Source organism: Myxocyprinus asiaticus, chromosome 38 (genome assembly GCF_019703515.2).
Source record: "Myxocyprinus asiaticus isolate MX2 ecotype Aquarium Trade chromosome 38, UBuf_Myxa_2, whole genome shotgun sequence".
NCBI lineage: Eukaryota > Metazoa > Chordata > Actinopteri > Cypriniformes > Catostomidae > Myxocyprinus > Myxocyprinus asiaticus.
The window spans coordinates 7,969,055-7,983,879 of record NC_059381.1 but is presented as its reverse complement, the minus strand read 5'-3'; the positions used below and the strand labels follow the sequence as shown (position 1 = coordinate 7,983,879).

General features: G+C 37.8%; 1 protein-coding gene across 1 annotated transcript in view; it reads right to left on the bottom strand.

Annotated features, from left to right (window-relative positions):
• Positions 1 to 305: 305 nt before the first annotated feature.
• Positions 306 to 14,825, bottom strand: part of LOC127428454 (collagen and calcium-binding EGF domain-containing protein 1-like) — an 83,486-nt gene continuing 68,966 nt past the window's right edge. Inside the window, exons 7-11 of the mRNA XM_051676841.1 lie at positions 12,299 to 12,407; positions 9,302 to 9,441; positions 3,574 to 3,609; positions 2,347 to 2,382; positions 306 to 751 (exon numbers count right to left, since the gene is read on the bottom strand). Of these exons, the coding sequence (XP_051532801.1) occupies positions 491 to 751; positions 2,347 to 2,382; positions 3,574 to 3,609; positions 9,302 to 9,441; positions 12,299 to 12,407 (582 nt within the window). The 3' untranslated portion in view covers positions 306 to 490. The remainder of the gene's footprint in view (positions 752 to 2,346; positions 2,383 to 3,573; positions 3,610 to 9,301; positions 9,442 to 12,298; positions 12,408 to 14,825) is intronic.

Sequence of the window (14,825 nt, the reverse complement as noted above, 5' to 3'; positions counted from 1 at the left end):
TCCTTCCATTATCACTGAATCATGGGTGTAATTTTAACCTAATGTTTTTTGGAGTTTGATAAAAGGTGAAAACATGTAGAAAAATCTTAAAGAGAGCCAGTTTTGTACTGTATTTACACTGCTTTCTTCATTGTTTTTCATTCCATACATTCATAGAACCTGACCAAATGTACACTGTGTGTGTGGTGCTGGTATAATCATGATAATTGCTCATTAATTGCTCACATACTTGAAAATGTATGGTTCAGCCATGGGTGATAGTTAATATTTGTTATCTGGTGGACAAATGACTCATGAAAAATGCAGAAATTACAAAAATGTACATCCTTTATGTTATAAAAATAGAAATTTCATACAGTGAAATACATTCAGCCTTTTTTTTTTCCAGAGAGTATACAATTAAATAACAATCATTCTGTGATATTTATACTCCACTCATTCTCTCTTTAATAAGTTCTTTCTTTCAGTATTGCCAAATTCGATGGCGGTCTCAAATTGGCCAATTGGGATTATTTAAGGTCTCGGGCAATTTTCTCTTCCTGGTGCTCTTGGGGGGACTCTGGGGTTTGTAGTCTTCTCCGGAGCCAAAGTCCAGACTTTCCTGGTTATCTCTCCAAGTGTCAGGGGCAGGGGGCAAGTCCTCTTCTGAAGAGTGCAACGGTCTTCCAAACACTTTATGCTGCAGTTCTGCAATGTCATGACGAATGTCGGCCATCAGGAGCAACAGGAAGTCGAAAGATCCTGGTGGGCCCTGAACACACAAATACACTCGCATCATATGAAAGGCCACCTGGTTGAGTCTGTGATCACTACCACACTCCTATGGATTACTTTACCCATCAATCTCAAGGACTGACAAATAAAACATTTTTGATTTCATGTTTACTAATGTTAATGAAAAGAGAATAAACTGGTTAAAGTGTAATCTAAAATATTACATTTCTGATTACAATTTTGGTTGTTAGTGTAATTTGGAATCAGTACTGGATTACATTTCAGAAGCAATCTACCCAACACTGCTTATAACCAATATAATCTAAATAAAACATCTCAACCTCAACAGGTTGTCAAATTTAGGGGCTTGTTTTGCTATTCCTTTTTGGGCCCAGAGAAAATAATGTTTTAAGGGTTAGTTTATGAGTACTCGATTGTTATAAACTTGTGGAGTATATCCCCAAAATTTTCATTCTGTGTCATTCGTGAACTTGCATTGTTTAACGTTTTGACCAAAGTAATACTGCATGTCTGCTCATTTTTAGTAAACCACCATCAACAGAGGTGGTGTATTTTGTTTATGTTCCTTTTTAACTTCAACACCTGTAAAACTTAGTAAATGATCACAATTGCTGGTCTAATCTAGTATTTTGAAAGAGTCAGACACACAAACAGACAGACAGACCAACATTAAAGGGATAGTTCACCCAAAAATGAAAATTCTCTGATCATTTACTCACCATCATGCCATCCCAGATGTGTATGACTTTCTTTCTTCAGCAGACCACATTTAAAGAAAAATAGAAAAATATCTTGGCTCAGTAGGTCCTTAAAATGCAAGTGGATGGTGATCCGAACTTTGAAGCTACAAAAATCACAGACAGTCATCATAAAAGTCATCCATATAACTCTACTGGTAAATGAATGTCTTCTAAAGCTAAACAAAAGCTTTTGGTGCAAAAAAGATAAATATTTAAGTACTTTTTAACTATAAATCATCGCTTCTGGTCAGCAGCAGTATGCGCATTCACGAGAGGGCGGAGTTCAAGCAGTCTCTCGTATAACGTATTCGTTTCGGCATGCTATGGACATAATCTCACGTTTTTCTCTCGGTTGAGACATCCAAAATGAGCACACAAATGCACAATTGTGAGTAAAAAAAAGATACATATACAGATCTAATCTAAAACCAACTAAGCTTCTGTACAGTGTTCCTCCTATTCTGTTGTAAATAGCGCTGCTCTTCCGGGTGTGTCGCACCCGTAAATATTGATTTTTTTTTTTGCACCAAAAGCGATCGTTTCACTTTAGAAGACATTAATTTAACCAGTGGAGTCATATGGATGGTGTTTATGCTGACTGCCTGTTCTTTTTGGAGCTTCGAAAGGTCGGATCACCATCCACTTGCATTTTAAGGACCTAGGATATTTTTCTATTTTTCTTCATATGTGTTCTGCTGAAGAAAGAAAGTCATACACACCTGGGACAGCATGAGGTTGAGTAAATGATGAGAGAATTTTCATTTTTGGGTAAACAAACACTTTAAGACAAAGGTAAGAGTGAGAAAGGACAATACAGACAAATATATCTCAGACAAACACCATGAGAGAAAATGTCATAAGAAATTCTTACTGGAGGTCCAGAAAGGCCAGGAAGCCCTCTCTCTCCCTGGAGAATCCAAACAAATATTTGGGTTAGCAGGATTACAGTAAAGAAGCCATGAGAAGTCCAATGGGACAATTATTGCCTGCTATCTATCAGTAACACGATAACACGTGAGAAAACAAGCCATTGCTGGCCATGTCAACATCAGACATCTTTACTCTGTCGTTCTAGGTCTAACATGCCAAAAAATTCATCACTACACACAGCAATTTGGCTGGTACAAAAAACCAAAAGACGGAAACGAGTTTATTCAACATCAGAGCTTATATATAAATGTTATCTTAGCACTTTTTCTGTTCCCCATTTGGAGTTGGTCTATAGCTCATTTGGGGTGAGGTATGGCAGTAGGTACCACACAGATAGACATTGTGAGATATTGACCCCTCTGTAGGGATTATGTAGGGTCAGGGTTCACACAGAGGTAGTGAGCAAGGCCAGATGGTTTTGATTTGTGAACACAAAGTCAAAAAACATAACACAAAAGCTCTCTATACAAACATGTAACAGAGACGTGCACACACTCACACATACACAGTCCATGGATCCACTATGAATGTATGTGAGCGCACACACTTGTTGGAAAACTTTAAGTATGCAGAGAATATGTTTCTGACCTAATCGTTATTTTTGGTGGCTTTAATGCAATATTTGTCTTTTATGCAGTAACAAAGCCTGCTATAGCTTGACCTACACAAATGTTAGCTACTTTTGGTCCAAACTTGATATAATATCTGGCAAATACAGCCCATTTCAGAGCACTGTGCTTTTAAAGTCTGTTATATAGACCACGGTTAGACTTGTGGGGGAGACTTGATTTAGATCTGTTTGGACATAACAAAAAGTTATAAAATTACAGAAAACATGTTACATATATTCACAAAGTCAAACTGGGAATATTTAAAGAATGCATTAATTTCAAGAATAACATTTCAAGAATGCATTAATGGTATTTTGAAATACCAGAGATTGCATTTGTCCTGCCATCTATGATGTCATATTTTAACACTGTGTTCCTCTTTGACCTGGCTCCATCCAAGAATTTATTTAATTAGTGATCGGTCACAATTGAATTCAAACATCTTTATCCTGTTTTTCCAAATATTTGCATTCCGCACATGGAAAATAGCCCGTGACCATAGTGTGAGTTTGAAAAGTCAAGGATAGAGATAAGGATAGATCGAAAACATACTGTACCTTCATGCCATCTTTCCCTGGCGCCCCGGGAGGACCCTACACACAAACACACACACACACACACACACACACACGATCATCCTTATTAAACAAACAACCACATATAACAATAAAAAAATATATCGTAAATTTTAACTTATAGGTGCATATGTCACGTCATATGGCTTAAGCAAACTGCATTCCTGAAATTTTTAAATATAATAATAATAATAAAATATAACAAGAAGAACCTCTGTTATGCTGTCTTTAGACTTATTTGCGAAAATTTGCAATTGTTCATGTCTGAGTTATGAAGTGTCATTTCATCTTACAACACAATGAACAAACCCATGTGCCAGCCAAGGGTCAATTTAAAGGAATAGTTCACCCAAAAATGAAAATTGGCTGATAATTACCCTCAGGCCATCCAAGATGGATCTGAGTTTCTTTCTTCATCAAAACAATATTTAAGATTTTTAGGATTTCATTTCAGGCCTCCTCCTTTAAACAATGCAAGTGAATGTACTCAATTATTTGACGGTCCAAAATGCATATTTAGGGTGCATCAAAATAATCCACACAACTCCAGTCGACAAAAAGTTCTTCTGAACCCAAGCGATTTATTATTTTTAGAAACAAAACAATACTTATATACTTTTTAACAACAAATGTTCGCTTCCGTACATCTCTGTGACGCGCGCTCATGAGAGGGATGACGTAAGCTCATTGGTAAGGTCACGCATCACGTGGAGGAGGTTTTTAACTGTAGTTAAAAAGTATATAAGTATTGTTTTGTTTCTAAAAATAATCATTTGGGTTCAGAAGAACCGTGTGGATTATTTTGATGCACCCTAAATATGCATTGTGTACCATCAAAAAATAGAATACATTCACTTGCATTGTTTAAAGGAGGAGGCCTGAAATGAAATCCTAAAAATCTTAAATTCTGTTTTGACGAAGAAAGAAACTCCGATACATCTTGGATGGCCTGAGGGAGAGTAAATTATCAGCAAATTTTCATTTTTGGGTGAACTATTCCTTTAAGGGTCCTCAGCACTCCAAGAAAGTAATATTTAGATTAATCAAATATTAGATTTAATGGTCTTCCTCATTCAACTCTCAAATATGTTCACACATCCAATCATACTTGTAAAGAGTAGATCTGAGTAGTATTCTGAACTGAAATGCGGGTCTTTATGCGGGCTGAAGCCCAGGGGCCCACAACTCCCAGGGGGCCCAGCTCGTGGTGTCCACCACCCCATTTTCCCCTATCGATGTTCAGGAGGCATGTCCAATCGCTTTCAGCGGGAGACAGAGTTGCTGACACAGAGATTGTGTGCAACTGTGAAAATGCACAGCAGTTCCACCAACATCCCCTTTTAACTGGTTTAGCTGGTCAACCATTTGAAGCTGAAAAGTGCCCAAAACCCCTTTTAAAACAGCCAACAACGCAGCCTAACCAGAATGGGTGACCAGCTAAAAACAGCAAACCAGCTTAGTCTGGTTGTTAGTGTTTTTTTTTTTTTCAGCTGGGTTCACACTTGCACAAATACTCACACAAAATCCCATGGTAGATGCAACCAGTGGCAGATCCCTACGCAGAATTTTCCAAATGTTCCAAACAGCTTGACTTCTCATTTATCAAATTAAAAAAAGAAACTCTGAGCACTTTAGAACTAAATTCATACTATGAGTCACGACCCTCGAGCATTGAAGGTCTCATGTTTCTAGGTCCAGGCTTCATAAATTATTACAGAACTTCAGCAACAAGGTATTTTTCTTCATTGACGACTCACACTTCTGCGATGTGGTCCAATGCATTAAAAACTAAAAGGTAAATGCTATCGGACAAGTTAACTGCCGGCCCTGAGAACAACACAGGCAAAAGAAAGCAACCCCTGAGCCACAACACAGCCAGCATTTTCCCTGTTATTGCCATTATCATTTGTCTACTTAAAGATGGGATGGATGTCGTGTTTTGGCATATTGAGAAATGTGTTGTGTCTATGCACGCACAGACTTTGAGAATGGTTTGGCTCACAACCAGTTTTTTTTATACATCAACCAAAAAAAGGACAGGAGATCAAAAGTGATCAACATGGTAGACAGAGAAAAGTACCTCAACAGAAGAAACAGAACAAAAGGAATAATAAAAATAAAAAAATGATGAAAGTGAATCTGTCCTAGTTTCAAACCCACCTGTGTAGCTGCCCCCCTTTAAAGAGTCAGAGGTCAGCCAGCTGAATGTCATGGGGTTTAGGGGACACGTGTTCAAGCACTAGCCCAGGCGGAGGTGACCCAGCTAGGCATGATCTGATACAGCACTCATCTTATCTGGAAAACTGAAAACCTGCTGCTTTATTGCAGCCAGACACGGCTAAAACTGATCTGTTTCTAAGCCAAGAAGGGAAATTTAACAAGATTATATAACTCATTATGAGATATTAAATTTTGTCTTGTATTTTTTAAATATTTTTTTAGTTCCCGTTACAGCATTCTGCAGCCTCCTTTCTTAATGGGAACTGGTTAGAATAAAATAAAATTACGGTTTATAACATTCTTTTTAAAATGACAAGCACTCTGTGCTAAGGGAAGGAGATTGCAGTTGCAGTGTTGCAATAGAAAACATGAGACCTGCTCTGGAAAAACAAGCTCAAAATAAGGGACTTGCCTGAAAATAAGCAATTAAAATTATTTTCCATGTGAGGAAATTATCCGAATAGAAATAGTATACAGTAGCCTATTTAAAATAGTCTTTTCAATAAATGGATTCTTAGTATTAAATATATCCCAAGAAATATTTCTAGTATTTCAAATATATATCTGGCAATCTAAAATCAATTAATAGCCTTCATCTCTCTTTCGCACATGCACGCACACACTGCTAGGCACATGTGGACTAAACGTCACTTTATGCGGGCCAAATCATTGTTATTTTTTTAAACCTTGGAATCCTTTTGAATCAAAGCACATTCTTACGTTCTACTAAAAAGAGAGAAGCCTAATTTTTTCAGGCAACAGGAAGTTTGTATTCTAAAAAAAATCACTGAGACAAACCTTTTGGTTTCATGAAAAAAAAAATTGAAACAAAATTAAGCGGTTATTAACTGTTTATCAGCATTTAAAAATAACATTTTCACTCTGGATCAGTTGAAAGCGATTTCGATCCCATTTTCGGTTATGTTCCTTGAATGTTTTAAAGTCCTTGATGTACACACTACACATTTAAAAAAAATGTTCTTCAGTCCAAAGACTATTTGTTGAAACTAATGCGCAAAAACAGCTCCTTATGATCTCTCACAAAAACGATAACAATACTGGACCATAAAGCAAACCTGCAGACCTTGTGTAAATGCAGCAAATTGCTGTTACTCAATTCATTTCACATGCAAAGAGGGCATTTACAAAAATGACTCGTTTAATTTTAAGGGTCAGAGAGAGGGTGGAAAACTGTCCTTAAAAAATTTAATCATGACTGTTTTTGGTGCAAAAACCCTTGAAAAATATGTTTTGACCACAAGGGAAAAAAATTAAATGCATGAAATTCTGCTAATGTAATTATTATTATTATTTTTATTTATTTTTTTACCATTCTACACACTGTACGCTTAGTTCACAACAACCAAAGCATCTGCAGTATTGATAGTCCAAAGAATTTTCTAATTAGTTTAGTGGAAATAAAGCAGATCTTGCACCTGTTGATCTAGTTCCAGCCTGGCCAGCTGAAACTATTAAGAGTCTATGTGAAAACTTCCAAAAAAACAAATAATTCCAAAGCTAAGATTACCAAAACAGACGAAGTCCCTAATGAGACCAGTCATTACACTCAGCGTTTTATGACCTTGAAGTAAAAGTAAGTGTTGTGCGTGAAAATCCCAGGAGATCAGCAGTTACAGAAATACTCAAACCAGCCCGTCTGGCACCAACAAACATCCATGCGATTATCTAATCAGCCAGTCGTGTGGCAGCAGTGCAGTGTCATGCAAAATCATTTAGATACGGGTCAGGAGCTTCTGTTAATGTTCACATCAACCATCAGAATGGGGGAAAACAATTTGATCTCAGTGATTTGGACTGTGGCATGATTGTTGGTGCCAGACGGGCTGGTTTGAGTATTTCTGTAACTGCTGATCTCCTGGGATTTTCATGCACAACAGTCTCTAGAATTTACTCAGAATGGTGCCAAAAACAAAAAACATCCAGTGAGTGGGAGTTTTGCGGGCTGAAACGCCTTGTTGATGAGAGAGGTCAACAGAGAATGGCCAGACTGGTTCGAACTGACAAAGTCTACGGTAACTCAGATAACCGCTCTGTACAATTGTGGTGAGAAGAATAGCATCTCAGAATGCTATTCTGAGATGTGGGTTAGCGCTGTTTTGGCGGCACGAGGAGGACCTTCACAATATCAGGCAGGTGGTTTTAATGTTGTGACTGATCGGTGTATCTACAAAATATTCATGGTCATGAACTTTGACTTTTGTTTCTAGAGGCTAGATACACATGGGGCAAAGTGATGATTCAGCTGAAAAGGTTAACAATAGAAAGGCTGATGTTATTCACGGTGCTTGTAATTTGAGTGTGTGTGAGATCATTCATTTTGTCCGTCGGTATGGGTAAGAATGTGTGGAAGAGTAATGAGGGTTAACGGTGCATAACAGGAAGTGAAAAGCGTGTCACTGTTGACAGAAACCACAGGTCAGCACTATATGACACTTTTATACAGTGTTAAAGAAATGCAGCTTGGTGCAATAAATCAGCAAATGATACAAATTAAGAATGAAGAATTAAATTCTGGAATCCAAGTCAAAGGAATAACTATTAGGAGGGTACTCTGCATCTTAAGAATGCAAGTACTGTGACATTTATAATCTTAACACCAGGGGTGCTCTCAATCCTACCCTGAAGACCTAACTTCCTGCAGAGTTTGTGTCTAAAGGCCTGTTCAACAAAGTTCCCCCCCACCCAATTTTTAAACAAAACAATACAGAGCCAGCAAAACCATACTGTGATGATTAGTGATCGACCAATATGGGTTTTTGTAATGGCTGATGATATCCAGAGAGCAGGGTGGCCGATAGGCCAATACAATTCCGATATACCACACAATTTAATATAGTAAATAACATCAACATAAAATAGCTAAATAATGAATAAACTCTTATTTAGCACTATATTTACTCAATTTCACACTAAACTTTAACTTATAATAATAATATCAAATATAAAAATATAAAATAATATTTAAAATGGTAGATTTCTTCTGATTTCCATTTGAAGCAGGTCTGAGCACCACAGCTTTACATCCTACACCCTGCTTCAGTACATCCTATAGTAAGTCATAATAAATAAAAACCAGCTGAACTAATGGGCTTATGTTGAACAAAGCACAAAAAGGGTTGGGCAAATGTCACCTAATAAATGCACAGAAGTGACAAATCTTTATGAGTTTATCTTTGTGGCAGAGACAAACTGCAATATAAAAACAACATTGTTGCCCTGTGTAATACCTGCGAAAGGAAGCGTGAAATAAGAAACATGAAAACGTGCGATTCAGAGAGAAAAAGCACTTTCCGAGCTAGACTAGTGATTACAATTATATATGCAGAAATATTTACGAATTACAAACTGGTGCAGATTAGTCCTTAATTTCTTAGAAATCAGATAGTTAATGACACTAATTACAGCTGACTTTATGCATGATTTGTAATGTTTCCTGTTGGTGACTTATGAGGTGTAATCCGATGCATACCATTTGACCACGCCGGCCTTGTTTGATATGAGAGAGGTCCGGAGAGGGACCAATGGGCCCCATGTCACCTCGGAGGCCAGGCAAGCCTGGTGGCCCCATCTGTCCTGCTGGGCCAGGTGAACCATTGGGTCCTGGGCTCCCTAAGAGACAGATAAAGAAAAAGAAAATCAAAGTCAATATAAAAAAAAAAAAACAAACAAAACAAAAAACAAATCAATTGTATTGAATATGTAAAAAAAAATAATTATAAAGTTGTATAACCTCGTGCAACCCCACGCACACATGCGTGGACTTTGTATTTTGGCTTTGCTATACACAATGCATATTTTAAATTAATTTAAACCAACTGATCTCAGTTCAGGAGACTCTGGGCTGTCATTAAAGGGTTAAACTTTCGACACACAGAGTCATGTGACCAAATAACATGGCGCCGATCACAGCTGAGTTTGCCACTGGGAGAAACACCAACACAACTACATCTGGTAAGAAACCTAATTACGACTTTACATTGAAACCTTTTTGAGTCAAAAGATTCGAGTCTATAGTTTCATCCGATATGCCATTTTTAACATTTGAGTGATTTATCGCAAAACACCACACTGCTAAACACAATGCACACTAATGTGTACTTAAGCACATTTTTTCCTTAGAAATGCTATATTTATGGTGCATTTTCACATTGAGAATCAATGGGTTCATTCAAAAGCAGAAGTATGGCTTTATATGGAGTTAGGATGAAAATATGGTGCATTTCAAACTGTTCTGAGACCACTAAATAGAAACAGGGGAACATCCTATAGTGTATTCACTCCTAAAATCCGACCAATAGTTTAGTTTCAGGCTGCAGATGATGACTGGACCACTCAACATGTTTGACAGAGATAGGACAATGGTAATCAGTACATAGAATTTATAATGTATGGGCCTCATTCATGAAACACGAGCAGAAAAATTGTGTAAATTGTTCGTAAAGCCGGTCTGACATAAAGTTTCGGATTCATGAAAGTTTTCATATTTTCAAAACGTTAATTGGTACGAATAAAATTAACACCTGCTCCCGACCATCATGCATAAATTGTGCGTAAGACATCCGAATGCGTTTTGTTCTTTCAGACAAACTGCCATGATTACATTTTAATAGAAGTGAAATTAAATGAGTAATGGAAAAAAGAATTAATAATTAGTGAAATTAACCTTAAAAAATTATAAATAATAAAAAAAGAAGAAAAAAAAAGCTTTCATTTAGAATCGTTTCTTTGCTGCTTGCATTTATTTGTTAAAAGTATACTTTTTTTTCAACTCTGCTTATTTTCAGCAGAAGTTCTTGACATGGGTTTGCATTTGATTTTCTCGAGATAAATAATAATAATACCCTCTAACGTGACTGGCTGGACTGTTTTTTTATTTTTATTTGATATAAGCTCTATTATTTAGATTTCATAATTTAGAATAGGGATCGGTATATCGTGTTCAGTTGACATGGTGGTAAAACCATAAAAGAACACGTCGCAGGTAGGTGCAGAAAAAATACAATGGGGGAAAAAAAGACAAAAAAGTATTTTAAGCTTTTAAATCTGTCAAATTTTAAATTTAACTGTCTTTTCAGTCAAAGACATCCTTCAGGCATTCTATGTCAGAAAGAGAGAGCGAGACAAAGAGACCCAAGAGCAGAGGAACAGTTCAAAGGATTTATTAACAATAAATATTCACTTCAGCTGTGCTGGCGAAGACTGAGGATCCTGGCACTGGCCGCAGTAGCGGGGAGAGTTTGTGGATGCGTGCATGCCGTGGCCACGCAATGGGCAAATCTGTGAATAGTGTGTTCGTAGGAGAGCGTGTGCATTGTGGAAGTCAGGAGCAGATTTGTAGGAATCCTCCATTGAAGTGTAGTGAGGTGCAGAGAACCTCACCCAACAGACTGGAAGGCAGTCACTCTCCCAACACGTGGGCAGAGACGAGGAATCCTCCATTGAAGACTAATAAGCACAGAGAACATGCGTAAAGCAAACTGGAAGGCAACCACACTCCCGACACGAGGGCAGAGATGGGCAACCAAACAGATGCACGAGACAGGACCAACTAGAGTGAGGTAAGTACTTCACATCAAACAGCAATCTAGCAAAGATACTCAGAACACAAAGGGCTTAAGTAGGGAGTGAATCAGTGGAGAACCAGGTGCTGTTAGTATGCTAATTAGTGACATGATCAGCGTTCCCCTGAAAACAATCAATGTTCCCATGGAAACACTGATCATGCATGCCGGCAGTGTCTGCGAGACATGAGGGAGAGAAAATAACAAAACACACAGAGCAAACCGACAAATTCAACGGAGCCATGAAATTCTATAAATTTCTTTAAAGATTGTTCTTGTTGCAAGTGAAGTATCACTGCACAGTCTTGGATTTACTCAAAGTTTCTCCAATGATGCTGGCGATGCGCTCAACTGAACCAGAGAAGGCGGTGGACATACTCCTGTGACCTCTTGGCATGAACTGAACATTTTTTACACTAAAGCTTCATGTCAAACTATTTTATTCACAAAAGAACCTCTGATGACAGCAAATAAGATGACTGCAAGTTCCTCACTTTCTTTTTAGATGTGAATATTTTACGATGTGTATGCACCCGTGCATCTTATCACGTGGCTTGTTGAGCACGTTGCCACGGAGACATAGCGCATGTGGAGGCTTCACGCCATCCACCGCAGCATTCACACTCAACTCACCACGTGCCCCACCGAGAACGAACCACATTATAGCGACCACGAGGAGTTTACCCCATGTGACTCTACCCTCCCTAGCAACCGGGCCAATTTGGTTGCTTAGGAGACCTGGCTGGAGTCACTCAGCATGCCCTGGGATTCAAACTAGCGAGCTAGTGAACTCCAGGGGTGGTAGTCAGCGTATTTTTCCACTAAGCCACCCAGGCCCCCGAGGAATTTGTTTTTACACACAGCAGCAGATATCCGAAAGCTAAATTTATACACTAAAATCTCACCTGCTGGCCCAGGTGGCCCTGGAGGTCCGGGTAAGAATGCGTGTGTCGTCAGTATCTTTTCATTGGTCGTCTGCTTATTCACCTCTGTGTTGCTTGGCAACATAGCTATCTGAGGAAAGAAAAGCTCAACATATCACACCGATCTTCCCAGGTCTCAGTTTTTCACACTACATTTCTAAAAAAGGATAGAGCAAAATATTACATAATCGCTTGATCATGATTATTTAATCTAATCTCAATTATTTGAGATAACCATGATCACTGTGGACTTTAAATTCAAACCATTGACTGCCATCCAAATAAGGGAATTTTAAGAGAATACAGAAATACACATTTTATGTGTCTCTTTTTCTAGTGCAGTATGCGCAATTCACTTGGTAAACAATAAAACAATCATTATAGTAACTATTATAGTAATAAATACTATACACTTTTACTACTACTATTATTGTAATAATATTAAAGCAGTCAGGGTTCCAAAAAAACAATATAAATGGTGTGAATTGAAAGTGGACTTAAAATACTATATACAGTATTTTAATATTTAGAACATTATATACATGTCATTCAACTCCATATTCTACACAATAGATTAAAAAATATACAGTACTGTGCAAAAGTCTTAGGCACATTAGATGTTTCACAAAAACGTTTGTCCTAAGATGGTTATTTATATCTTTAGCTTTTGTCAATAGGAAATATACATTTTTGACTCCCAAACATTCATTTTGCAAATAGAATAGAATAACAGGGAACCCTGCAACAGATAGTATGTCCCCCACAGAGCCCCCGGCTGAACATCGAGTTAGTCTGGAATTACATGAAGAGACAGAAGCATTTGAGACAGCCTAAATAGAAAGAAGAACTGTGGCGAATTCTCCAAGAAGCTTGGAACATCCTATCTGCCAATCACCAAGGAAAACTGTGTCCAGGTGTACCTAGGAGAATTGGTGCAGTTTTGAAGGCAAAGGTGGTCACACCAAATACTGACTTAGATTTTTTTTATGTTTACTGGACTTTGTATGACGTTAATTGATAAAGGAAAACTATGTATGACATTATTTTTGAAGACATTCTCACTTTGCAACATTTTTTCACAAGTGCCTAAAACTTTTGCACAGTACTGTATGTTTTCAAGTTCATTTTGTAAAAATAACTTTTTCTTTGTGTATATGTTTTAAGCTTACACTGTAACTGACATGAACAAAATAGACAATTACATCATGAATCACACTTATTTGTATGAAAATTAATCACCAGCCAAAATGTAATATTCGTGAAAGTCCTTTGAATAAGCTTCAAACACTGGATTACTCAATCTGATTTCTGAAGTAAAACAGAATGAAGACCAAAAGACTTGCTATCAGTTACAAATGTAAGAGGAACACAACCGATGCTACGGTTGTCTGATAGTACAGACTGCACAGTCTGACAGGAGAGAATTACTAAAATATATTATATTAATGGTTAAATGGTAGTAAATTGTAATAAAAAGGAATGCTTACAGTGACATTCAGCATGTAATCTCATCTATAAACTGTAACATCTGCATACATGCCATTTGCAACAGCAGGAAATCCCAGAATTACTCTGGTCGGTGTATAGACTAAGAGCAGTGCTTGTCTTTTACAAGCGTTCTTTGCGGAGTATTTCACTTCAAAGAACTGGAGGCTCTTTGGGTGAACTGGAAGTATCCATTACCTGCTAACCTCTGTGCTTTGGACAACAGAGCACACTCGCACACACAGACCTTTGAGGTCTTGCCACACACAGTAGATATAGCCCGAGGCGTAACGCATAAATCTATGTGAGTGTCTGGGTTCAGCCCATTGCAAGCAATTTAAATCCCATTCCTCGTTTCTGGTTTTGATTTGTGTTGGTTCCTTGGACGGCATATATTTCAATCCCATCTTGCACCGAATGCCAATGTCAACTACTTACACTGCCACGAGAGATTAGCAGAATTATTTGCCATGAAGAACAGTCCATTTTGCACAAAAGATCTGCATTTGAACTATGACACTATAGCTCTGTTCCAAAACCTAGTGACTTGTCTTGCTGTCTACTGCCTACATAGGCAGCAGCCTTCTAAGGCAGCATCCTAACCTTCATGGAACCTCATAAGCGACCCATTTGATATGTTCTACAAAGGTAGAAACTCAATGCGCCACACAAATAATGCTCCTTATTGCTACTTATTTGTATTGACACTTATTGGTAGTGAATGTATTACAATTATATTTGTAATCATCTTGAATGAATATTTTCACAGAGCTTGTTGCAATGCATTCCCAGATTGGCTTCTCCACAATGTAGATTTTGGCCAAAAGAAGGTACACTATATTGCCAAAAGTATTCGCTCACCCTTCCAAATAATTGAATTCAGGTGTTCCAATCACTTCCATGGCCACAGGTGTATAAAATGAAGCACCTAGGCATGCAGACTGCTTCTACAAACATTTGTGAAAGAATGGGCCGCTTTCAGGAGCACAGTGAATTCCAGCGTGGTACTGTGATAGGATGCCAC